Raw genomic sequence first — 13041 nt, 5'->3', positions numbered from 1 at the left:
TTCTCCCCTCTCTGATTTATTCCCTCTATGCCCACGTAATGGTCATTCTTATTCGTTATTCTAGTTCTATGCCCACGTAATGATCGCTTTCCTCCTTTCTCTCTTATTTCTCATGTATCTTTTCTTCTACAACCCAACCTTCTTTAGCAGTTTCCTGGTATCTCTCTTAGGAATAATTTAGTGGAATGTATGAGGGTCTATTACACTTCCATGCAATCTTATATCTAGGGTTACTATTACTATTATGTGCTTTGGCAACTAATATATAGACAATTCATACTTGTAACATGACCTATGATGTTCTTTTGTATTTCTTTTTTTATTATGACCCTCCCATTTGTGCTGTTTTAATCCTGACAATAGCTGGGCTTTTTATCTGTAACCCGACTGTTTAACTTTTCTTCATTGTCTTTATCTTATTGTAAAATAATAATAAAGACATATTGGCCTCTAATTTTTACATACCTAGTGAGCTGGTCGAAAATATAAACTGATGTTCTTGAACTGTAGTACTCAATAGGAAAAACTGAAATAAACACGCAACCATTAAATGAGCTAGAGCAGTGATTTATCCTACCTCCTCTGCCTATCATGAAAGGTCCTATAGAGATTTAATCAGAGTGAGAGTCTGAAAGCAAGGATTGTCTGCTGTGTCCCTATTTTAGAAAATACATGATACTCTGCAACATCTGTGTGACTGGCACACTGTGTATTACATTTTTATTTGTAAAATATTTAAACCATCATCAACTTTTACACTAAACTAAAACCTATCTTTCAGAATACTGAGATAAAGGGAGTTTTTCTTTAAAATTCTTTCCCATACACGTTTGATTGAAACTGGTGGCTATTTTCATGATATTGCTTTGGGTTTGCTATATATAACAATAGTTTAGATGTAAATTGTGCATTATTATAGGGTCTTTATGTATAGGAATCTACAATGTCTCTCCTGTCACCATTTCCTTAATGTGTTAAATGCTGATTTGGCCCCTAATCAGAAATTTGATTCCATTTTATATGAAGTGCTAATGACCACGGCTGAGAAAGTTTGAATAACTAGCACCACGTCCAGTTAGAAATTATTTGTCATGCCTGCTGGATAAACTTGATGTTTCCTGATAAGATCTGACTCTATACGATGTTCAGTACATTAACAAAAGGTTCGAAACCATTTTTCCTAACATTGTTAGAAACTGGTCATGATGTAAATTGAATTAGGCATTTATTACTTGGTTTTCTACTCTCTAATAGTATTATTGCTGGAAAATCTGCCAAGGTTCCTGCAGCAGAATGTAACTGAAAAGAAACAGGATTCAAAATAGATGGTCTTGTTTAGTCTCTGTCGTTGTTACATCCTGTAACGTTTAGAGTATATTATAAAATTGGCCCTACTATGTATGTATGAATGTGAGTTAGGGACCTTAGATTGTAAGCTCCTTGAGGGCAGGGACTGATGTGAATGTGTAATGTATATGTAAAGCGCTGGGTAAATTGACAGCGCTATATAAGTACCTGAAATAATAATAATAATTATAACGGACATCAACAATTCAAATAATACAGTGCGATATTTCTGCTTTTTTTATGTATGTATTTATTACAGGTACTTATATCAATTTACACAGCACTTTACATATATCAGTCCCTGCCTTCAAGGAGCTTACAATCTAAGATCCCTTATTCACATTTAAACATACACATACTATATCCTATTTATACAGGATCCTTACCTTACTGTCAGGAACCTTACACAAAAATTCACATAATAGGGATATAATGCAATGATGAGGACCATGAGGAACTTTTTGATCAAGCATTGTTAAAATACAGTGAAAACCATATATCTGTGGTGCATACTACATATCGAATAGACGAGGGCACATACACACAACTAAGAACTACACTTTGGGCCCCATAAAGGATATGCAGGTACTTGGTTAAGTAAGTAAGTGAATGAAGAAGTGAGAGACATCAGTTCTTTACAAATTCAAAGGGTTGAGTTTCATACAAGCATCTACATTGTTTTGAAGCTACTTAATTAGTGTGCACACGGATGTGAACATTTTGCTATTCCTTTGTTTCATCACCAAGCTAACTGTGTCCTAAGAATATTAAAAGAGAAGTTTGGCTTTGGAAAAAAAAAAATTATACTCACCTAGGTGGATGCAACATCGATTCAATGCGGCATCTGTACCCCGCTGGCTCTGTAGTGAGAAATGAGTGATCAAACACTGCTGATTGCTCAATTCTCCCCGCCTGCTCTGAGCAGAGAGCCATGACTGTCAGTCAGTGGTTCTCTGCTCTCCCCTCCCACGCTCACTGGAGTGCTAGGCTCTGGAGGGGGCGGGAGGGGCTGGCTTAGGCTCTTAGCAGATCGCTGAGAGGCTGAGCCAGGTGCAGATCTAAGCTTCTGGATGTATCCATAAAATAGTTTGAGATTTTTCCAGAGCCTTGACCAGCTTTGTGAAGTTAGCTGACAGCAGGCTTCAGATCGCTGTTGGCTGAAAATAGATCGCAGGAGTGCAGAACGAACTGCACTCCTGTGATCTACAGAAGTATAGTCAAAAAAGCTTAGTCCATACTTCTCCTTTAAGACTGCCTGTAGATAGACTTATATAATACTTAGATTGGTGTCCAGTAAAATATCTGTCCATCCTAAAACAAGTTACTGTACTACCAGCTCCCACTGTTATCTAGTCTCTGGCTTGACTGGCAGGTAAATGTGGCACACAGAAAAAGGAAAAAAAAGGGTCACACTTACCCATCAGTCAAGTCTAGGAAGACTAGGAAATAGTCTGCCAGTGCAGTGATCAGTCTGAGGATGGGCAAATGTTTTCTTGTTCACCATTCTTAAGCTAGGTATACACTGATAGAGTTTTGAACAAAATTCATACAAAAATTCTCAGTACATTCAACAGCTTGATGAATGTCGTTCGAAATTTCATTTGCTTTCAATATTTGATTTTGGAATAAATGTGATATATAAACTTGGATGGCCCACAATATCCTTCAAATAAGCTGTGACAAGACTGAAGTCATGCTTATTGGTACCCCCATTAATTATGTAAGGCCAGTCCTGGTAGTCTATCTACAGTCTATTACAGTGTCCTATGTAATCATACACTGTAGCTGCAAAGCTGATCCATCCATTGGTGTTCTCCCGTCTTAACTACTGCAATGCTCTACTCGCTGGTGTATCTAAATCCACTATTAATCAGTTTCAATATGTACATAATTTTGCAGCCATAATCATGACTAGGTTTATACAAGTGGTACAAGTGATCATATTATCTTTATTCAGGAGTCCTGGCACTGACTACCCATCAGGTTTTGCATTGACTTTAAGATCTTCTTGCTCACCTATAAAGGCCCTTTATGGCTTAACACCCCATTATCTGTCTGAACTTTTATCAACTTACTCCCCCCTTGTAACTTCCACTCCTAAAATTCTGTTCTTCTGTGTTCCCTCTACTCACCTACACTCGATGGGAGACAGAACCTTCTTTTGGTATGCCCCAAAATTCTTGAATTCACTTGCAAAGAGTTTTAGAGGGTCCTCTTTTCTAAATTCAATCAAATCTAAAAACTTTTTTCTTTAGACAAGATTTTATGTAATTGTCTCTTTTTTCCTTTGTTTTATCCTGTGTATTTCTTGTGTATTTTTTGTAGGCACTATAAAATAAATAAGTGTTTTTTTGTTATTATTATTTTAGGCATGAAGACCACATACACTGTTGGAAAAATGTTAGGCTCCTTTCACACGGTCCGCATTCCGTTGCGGGCCGTACTCTGCTCAGCGGGGATCGATCTGCCGAATCCCCGCTGAGCAGGCGGATGACAGCTCCGTCTCTGCTCTCTATGGGGAATCGGATGAGAGTGGACCGCCTGTCCGTTCTCATCCGATCCCATCCCATCCGATCCCCTGGACGGATGGAAAATAGGGTTTCCATCCGTCCAGATTTCACAGACAGGATCGGATGCGGATGGCAGCGGGTGTCAGCGTACATGTCACCGCTGACATGCCCCATAGGGATGCATGGAGGATCCGATCAGATCCGCCTAAAAAACTGACAGGCGGGTCTGATCGGATCGTTCCTGTGAAAGGACCCTTAGAGAATATTTTTCTATCCTGCTCCTTAGAATTTTTTTGTCACTATGGTCATAAATGAGCATCAATTTCACCCTGCAAATGATTAGAAACACAAACAAACATTCTTAAAACAAAAAATGTGATTTAGAAATCTAGTAGTGAATACACAGCTTTAGTTTGGAGCAAGTTGCTTCTGTGTATGATAATGAACATTTCTGATTGCTGGCAATGCCGGTTATCCTCTAGGAAAAGCCCGGCATTACCAGCTCTTGCTTGGTCATTACAGTTAGTGCTGGGATACAGCCATGTATTGTCACTGCCTGCTTAATTTGTCCATATTAGAACAAAAGCTGTAATTGTGTAAGTTTTGAAAATGTGCAATCATTCAATAGCATCAGGAGCAGAAACACAAGGACTTTCAACTGCAAAACGTGTCTTTGCAGCCCCCACTTTGTTTTTGTAGGACATGGAAAAAGAACATGTTGTAATTATCACTGAGTAATCAAGCAGTCAAAGCACTACAAAGATAGAAACGATCGATTGAATCCAACGCATTGAGGTCTATATATATATATATTTATATATATAGATATGTATAAAAACAGTTGCTTGAGTGAATAGGTTTTGTGACATATCAAAGTCTTTTTTTTACTCTGTCGGTATCTGGTACCGGGTTTACAGGAATCTTTTGTCATATGCCATTTGTTTCTACATATTCCTGCATATACACTGTCACTATCACATCAGCAAGATAGCAATTGGACACAAATCACCTTAATGTTTGACTCAGACTGGGGAGTCCGACAGGTGGCACCATCTGTCAAATTCGCCCATTAAGCTCAATGGAGGCCACACTGCAACTGCCAACCAAACGATTGGCGTGTAGTTCCAGCGCAATATAAAATTGCAATTTGGTAATTAAAAAGAAAGTAGAAAAAAAGAAAATACAGGCTTCATAAGGCAAATGTAATGCTTTCTGAAAGCCTGTTAACCGCTTATTTACTGCCCTCTGAAAAGCTTTTCAGAATGGGGTAAACATTATCGCCAGTATGAAAGAGCAACTAAAGAAATGCCTTTTTTTCTCGGCTACTCCAATCCAAGGGTGAGAAAAATGGATGGTGAGAGACCTACTCCAGGCAGTACACTACTAGTACCCCTATCTTTGGTCAGCTCAATCAATACACAAATGCATTATAGGTACATCAAGAGATTTTCCTTACAATTTTTTGTTCTACACAGGAGCAGAAATACAGAGATATTTACCAACATGTCAGAAGATCTGCAAAATCTGGTGCAGCTATGCATGGTAGCCAATTATCTTCTAACTTCAACTTGTTCAATTAGGCTTTGACAAAAAAAAAAATCTGGAAGCTGATTGGTTTCTATGCAAAGTTGCACCAGATTTTGCACTTCAGTTTTAGTAAATCAGCTCCAAACTGTAAAAGCCACTCCCCAGTCAACCTCTATATGACCTGAAAATCACAAGCCATGCTGGAATCTAATGCTTCTTTTGTTTGTGGGTACCTATTAGATGCATTTTCTTGCATAATTGTTGATGTATTTGTGTACATGTATAAGTCAAGGTCAGGTACAGCAAAGTTGTTGAAAATTGATGCAACCCGGGGAAGCGATGTGCTCCCTGTGCTCCCTTGTCTAGTGTTCTTGTTTTTTTCTCCACCTCTTTCATTCTTAACAATTCATTTGCTTCTACAGTATTATGTAACCATAGCAATACTGTGAGTTTATGTGAAATTCTCATGCTGCTACAAGCTTCTCTGTTAATCAAGCTGAACTCCAATTATAAATTTTATTGCATATTTACATTGGTTTAGCTTGGGCCAAAGTAATTATGCATGTGCCATACCTATGGAATCCCTTTGGAAACTGCTGCATAGAGAACACAGGGGCTTATTTGTCCAGCACAATTACCATTCTTGCATTTTTGTCAGTGAATGCTAGGTGGTCTCTGCTTGGACTAGCTGAAGATCATGAAATCATCCTCCTGCCTCAACGGGTCATCCAGTCGAAGAAAACATTGCCACTGTCTTCTAGGTTATGTGCTGAGCAGCTGTCCTGCTGCATATTTAACATATGGGGTTCTTTTGGCATGGGCATCATTCATTGAACGCCTTGAATTTTTCTCAATGGATACAACATGTTCTTTGACTGGACTAGTTGGAGATTGTGATGGCATCCCCCCACAACCTCTCCAACTTTTCCAGTCGTAGAATACCTTGCATTATTGAGAGAAATGCAAGATGTTCTGTGACTGGTGCCCATTCCAAGCAGGCACCCCCCTCTGGTTACTATACAGCATGGAAGCCGCTCATCACAGGACCAGCAAAACAGAGGTGGTCACTGTAGTAGCAAAGACCAACTGGACCAATGCTACTACAAACCATGCAGTACAAACCATACACTATATTCTCAAAAATATTGGCACGCCTGCCTTTACAGGCACTGCAAGCCAGGCCTGACCTCACAAATGCGCTTCTGGAAGAATGGTCAAACATTCCAATAGACACACTTCTAAACCTTGCGGAAAGCCTTCCCAGAAAAGTTTTAGCTGTTATAGCTGCAAAGGGTGGGCCAACTCAATATTGAACCCTACAGACTAAAACTGGGATGCCATTAAAGTTCATGTGCAGGTAAAGGCAGGCGCCCCAATACTTTTGACAATATAGTGTATTTGGCTTTTAAGATCATGCTTTGAAGAAGAGGTATAATAGTGGCTCAAGGTTGTGTTAGATTAGATGAGGAGATAAGTGAGAAAGAACACTGATGTGTCCAAAAATCGTGTTTTTTGTTTTTTTCTAGATATGAATATCACTGGGCGGATGGGACCAACATAAAGAAGCCAATTAAGTGTTCTGCCCCCAAATATATTGATTATCTAATGACTTGGGTGCAAGACCAGCTTGACGATGAAACTCTTTTCCCTTCAAAAATCGGTAAGCGGTTACTCGTGGAAAAGATATCTTGTAATCTAGTCACATTTATCAAATACAAACAAAATTTCCCAGCTCACTTACCACATTTAACTGAAGTTGTCATGTCATGTTGAAGATGTTGTGAGGCATGTCAAAGCCACTTATTCATTGTAATAAAGAAGGAAAATACCCAAGTATTTATATCCAGCACCTTAATCCAGTTACATTAGAAGGCAGATATTTTTGTCTAAGGGCAGGATGAAAGGTGAAAAAATGGAGGCTTTATACTGTACTAGTTGCACAATCCCATCCTTGCTGTTAGGAAGGCTTTTTAAATGTTAATACTTCAATTTTCATGGTTGAAAGTGTGATTTGTTGTCCAAATACTGTGGTAGAGAAGTTAAAATGTGGAAGACAGATGGTGTTGAAGACTCCCACCCCTGTTCAATGATGGGTTTTCCAATCTGATCTAGATGGCCTCTTAAACTGTTCTTGTAATATGTGTGTCTTCTCTGTCCAAAATATGCACTTCGCTGTACTCAAAAGAATTTCCCTTTTTGCCTTAAAGTGTAATAGCTGAGCCCTCATTGTAAACCTGTTTGTATGTTTATTTTAAAAAGAGGTTGATTTTAGAGATGTAATGGCAATCTTTTAATTTGGTTACATTTTCTAGGGGTTCCGTTTCCAAAGAACTTCATGTCTGTAGCTAAAATCATATTAAAGCGACTTTTCCGGGTTTATGCCCACATCTATCACCAGCACTTTGACTCAGTGATCCAACTGCAGGAAGAGGCACATCTCAACACATCTTTCAAGCACTTTATATTTTTTGTCCAGGTAACTGTATGTTCTCTTTATGTTGTTTATGTTGTAACTGTCAGAATAATATGCTATGACATTAAAGCTGAACTCCAGAGAAGTAAAAAGTCCTTCCTTGCAGTGGGGTGTTTATGCCTAGGAGACCATGAAAAGCAATTTTTACTTACCTGATCTTCCGTACTCGCAGACTCATGTACCGCTAGACCAATCCCTCCAGCCTCTTCTCCCCTGAACTCAGGGAGTCTAAGGTCATTTGACATCATCTAGACCAATGTAAGAACCATAGCCCTGCACTGGATGTGAGGACCCTGAAGGACATTGCACTGCTAGAGCACAGGGTAGCATGATTTTCCGGGGTATCAGGTAAGTAAAAGTACTCTTACCATCCCCTAAACTAGGGGTCTCCAAACTTTCCAAGCAAACGGCCAGTTTATTGGCCCTCAGACTTAACCACTTTACCACCGGAGGATTTTCCTGCTAAAAGACCAGGGGGTTTTTTGCGATTTTTTACTGCGTGACTTTAACGGACAATTGCGCGGTTGTGCGATGCTGTACCTAAACGAATTTCACGTCCTTTTTTTCCCACAAACAGAGCTTTCTTTTGGTGGTATTTGATCACCTGTGCGATTTTTTGATCACGCGCTATAAACAAAAAAAGAGCGTAATTTTTGCAAAAACAACAATATTTTTCACTTTTTTTGATATGAAATTCCCCCAAAAAAAATGTAAAAATCAAAATTTTTTAACATTTTCGGCCAATTTGTTTTACGCTACCTATGTTTGGTAAAAAAAATCGCAAAAAGCGTATTTTGATTGGTTTGCGCAAAAGTTATCGCGTTTACTAACAAAGGGAAAGATTTTTGTCATTTTTGGTGTTTTTTTTTTTAACGAGTAATGGCGGCGATCTGCGATTTTTTTTGCGGTACTGCGACATTGCGGCGGACAGATCGGACCCTTGACTGACATTTTTGACACTTTTGGGGGTACCAGTGACATTACTGCAGTAATCAGTGCTATATATATGCACTGTTACTGCAAAAATGACACTGGCAGGGAAGGGGTTAACAGTATTGGACAGGGAGGGGTTAAGTGTGTCCTAGGGGCGTGATTCTAACTGTGCAGGGACAGGTCTACTAGTGTAAAAACAAAGGTCAACAGTTCTACATAGTAGAACTGTCTGATCTTCACTTTTACAGGGAGAACTGACAGGCGGCTTGTTTACATAAGCCGCTCTGTCTTTCTCCCGCTGTACCGGCGATCGTAGTGTGACCGGCGGACATCGGGTCCGCTAGTCACACTCCCGCACTCCTCCGTGAACGAGCCGAGGCGGGCGCGCGCCTCAGCGGGCGCGCGCCCGCCCGCTATTGGCTCTAGAAGGAGTGACAGGCGAGCGACGTAGACCTACGTCACTCTGCCTGGCCGGGGCCGACTGCCGCAGTAAATATACTGTGCGCAGTCGGCAAGTGGTTAAGAGGGGCTGGACTGTGGCCAGTGGATGTAGAAAATGCCCCAGCATAAACAATTCCTCAGGCTTGTAGTCAGAAGAAGTAAAAAAGGTAAAAAGCGTATGTGGTTAGTAGGAGGAGGGATAATGCCCCATCATTTGTATTGGTGGTAAGAATAGTGCCCAATAATTGGTGTCAATTGAATAAATAGTGTGCCCTTGTTGTGTCAGTGGGGGGAATAGTGCCCAATTGTTGATGTCAGTGGGAGGAATAGGGCCCCATTGGTTTCAGTGGAAGAAACAATGCCCCATTGTTGGTGTCAGTGGCAGGAATTATGCCCATCTACTGGTGTCAGTGACAGGAATGGTGCCCCAACCTTGTTAACTGTGAGAAGAATATTGCCTCATATCAGTGGGAGGAATATTGACCCAAGGGCCAGATAATGGCAAGCAAAGGCCCACAGTTTGGATACCCCTGCCTTAGACCAAACAAGAAGCTAATCCTTGAAGTGCTGGCGTGGCCCCACTGCAAGAGGAGAATTTTTAGTTTTCCGGAGTTCAGCTTTAGGAAAGTGGCAGATATAGACTGCAGAGGGGCCTGTGCTAAGACAGTTTGGGACCCTCATTGTTGCTGCTCATACAAGCCCTTCCACCGGACCAGAGTTTGTTTCTTCTTGACTTACATTTTAGTTGCCCGTTTTGTCTAATACCTGTTAAGTCTAAAACTGCTTTTTGCAGCTGTGTGCACTCCTAGCCGTGAAAAAACACTGTCCGTGGCAATACTTGATATCCAAAAACAATCAAAGACTAAGTAATCAGAATAGTTCCTTATAATGTGATCAACATGTTAGCAATGACATTGTGAGCACATGAGCTTTGTTAATAGACAAACCCATATCACCCATAAAAATATTTTAAACATAAACACAAGCTTTTGTCCATTTGACAGGTTATGGTATTACTTCTCAGCAGGGTATTTATTAAAATATTTTACTAAATAAATACGTAAAAGTCTGTGATTAATATGTGATAATTGAGATATGTGTGTACCAGTTATTGAAATTAAAAAAAATAATATGCAGCTTCATGAGTTGCCAAAAATATAATACATACAACAACCATAACAACAAACTACACATAAAATACCAACACCAAAAAAAACAAACAACAAAAAAACCCAGAACCCTCCCCCCTCCTCCTCCTAATTCCTTCCTTCCTCCATATATTTTTGACCACGTATACATAAAAACTTTAATGTAATCATCAACTAAACTTTACCAACCCCTGCTCACTTCCCACCTAATTCCAGGAATATAACTAATTTATCCAAACCCTTATAGGGCCGTACCAGGTTCAGCCAGCCATCCTGACCATATCTTATCATATTTCCTCAGGCAGCCCCTATGTGCATAGGTTTCTTTAATCATTGGTAAGTTACTGTTCACCAGTCCCTTCCAAAAAGAAACAGTGGGCGGGACCACTTTCTTCCAATGTAACGTGATGGCCTTCTGGGCATAAAACAAAAGTAGACTGACTAGTATTTTTGATGGCTTTCTGGGCATAAAACAAAAGTAGACTGACTAGTATTTTTTTAGCTCTTGTGTGTGCCAAAGCGGTCACCAAACCCAGTAAACAGGTCTCAATAAACCTAGGAATATGTATTGTTGTGTGGACATTAAGTACAGCCAGGACTCCTTCCCAGTAGCCAATGATCTGAGGACATGACCAGAAAATATGTATGAAATTTCCCTCAAGATCTCCACAACTCCAACACGCCAAAGAGCGTGATGGATACATCATTTGTAATCTAGCAGGAGTAAAATAGGCCCTATATACTATTTTCTACTGAATTTGTTGATCGCGCAGAGAGACTAAACATTTAAAGGGCAGATCCCAAATCTGATTCCAATCCTCCGGGCCCAAGCCTGGCACATCCCTCACCCACTTGGTACATAATTTGTCTAGTGGAGGCAATGCATCCATTTCTAAATGAGCGTAGATCCGTGACATACGCTTCATACTGCAGTCCGAATGGAGCAAATGTTCCAGCTTAGACTCCTCTAATTGCACTACTGCATTCAAAAATTGACTTCTAAAAGCATAGGCAAATTGTCTATAGTAAAAATAATGAGTGGGGGGATAATAAATCCCTCAGAAAGTTGAGCAAAAGACTTCAGCGAACCACCCTCCACAACCTGAAAAAGAGACTTGATCTTATATGTAGTCCAAACTATTTTACACTCTAATTTTTTTTTTCTCTATTTTTTTTTCAGGAATTTAACTTAATTGACAGAAGAGAACAAGCTCCCCTACAGGAACTAATTGAAAAGCTGACCTCAAAGGACAGATAAGATCCCAATGATATGAGCACAGTTGCCTTTCATTCAAGCAAGCTTTGTTTTATTGTTTCTGGCCCATTCATATAACAGCCAAAACCTGTATGATTTTCTTTTTTGCGTGTGTGCTTACAGAGGGAACGTGATGTATCTATTTTCTTACCTTCTAGTGATTGCAGTTGATTGTATTTTTACATAACCTGTTTGCAAAAGGAAGAGAAGTGTGAATCCCCTGTAATAATTTGCACACCCTTTACTGCACTGAAGAGGTTGACAAGTATAATGTGCCTAATTTAAATATGCCTCAATTTTTACTCAACCACTAAACATATTGTACATTTTAATGCTTGATAATTTACTATCTATGTAGTGGTACAGAGAACAAGGGAACAGAGCACGAGCTTTGAGAACAGACCTCTGATAGGTAGAACGTGGCCAAATATGTGTAACATTAAGCAAATATGGTCATCAGTTACAAAGCCAAAAGCATTTTAATTTTCTCTACCTAGGTCATATTTTTAAGATTTAAAAATGGGTTGCTTTCAGAATTTTTCTGAATTGTGCTCAAAGGAAACTATTTACCCCTATGTCAGAACTAAGGCAGAGCTTGGAATGTCAGTGTTCTGTAAGAACATTAGAGCTTGAGCAGCTGTTAATAATAGTTTGCCTTATGGTATTTTAGCTCATACAGATTAGAGAGCAGCTTAAATATGAGCTTCTGAAATAATTTGTGAATTGACTTTGTAGCTGTTAGGAGATATCCTATGATATGATTAGATACGTAAAAAAAAAATCGAAGGATTGCACATATACCGCCGAAAAAGCAATATTTTGGATGATTTTGTATAGAAAAAATAAGCGATTACTTAGTTTAGATATCTGCCCTGTTTAGTTGCAATTTAGGGATATAGAAAAAAGAAAGTGAGTCTGTCCACTACTGGGTTATCTGTCAGGAACCAATAAGACACTTTAATAGTCAAGGACTGAAACCATTTTCTCTTGTGCACGGAATGGAGCATGGCATGCACTTTTACACCCCTATGCTTGCTTTGTGCATTGCTGTCTCTAACATATTACGATTGATTAATGTCTATAATTATTACAGAGATCAAAGATCTTTTTAGAAAAACAAAAAAAAAAAACCTTGTTTTTAGTTAATGACTGTACATATACCCTTACCCTATTGTTTTCAGACAGCAAATGAGGGTCAAGCAAAACTATATAATGTGTATAAAAGGTCCATAAAACCTTACAACTATGTTACAGCATAATTTCTGTAATATTCTTAAAGAAATGAAAATAGTCTGAACAGAGGCGTAACTAGAACCTTCAGGGCCCTGGTGCAAGAAACCATGAAGGGCCACCCCGGACCCCTGCCCGGGGGCCCTTCCCTTCAAGCCTGGGGCTCTTCCCACTGAT

At 39.5% G+C, this 13041-nt stretch overlaps 1 protein-coding gene across 1 annotated transcript in view; it reads left to right on the top strand.

The window, feature by feature from the left end:
• MOB1B (MOB kinase activator 1B) overlaps positions 1-12740 on the top strand; it is a 108163-nt gene extending 95423 nt beyond the window's left edge. The window contains exons 4-6 of the mRNA XM_082243539.1: positions 6911-7044; positions 7697-7860; positions 11560-12740. Of these exons, the coding sequence (XP_082099665.1) occupies positions 6911-7044; positions 7697-7860; positions 11560-11637 (376 nt within the window). The 3' untranslated portion in view covers positions 11638-12740. The remainder of the gene's footprint in view (positions 1-6910; positions 7045-7696; positions 7861-11559) is intronic.
• Positions 12741-13041: the final 301 nt, after the last annotated feature.

This window comes from Pelophylax lessonae, assembly GCF_965119305.1.
Source record: "Pelophylax lessonae genome assembly, chromosome: 1".
NCBI lineage: Eukaryota > Metazoa > Chordata > Amphibia > Anura > Ranidae > Pelophylax > Pelophylax lessonae.
Note: the sequence above shows the minus strand (reverse complement) of the source record. Positions and strands in the feature narration are given on the sequence as shown.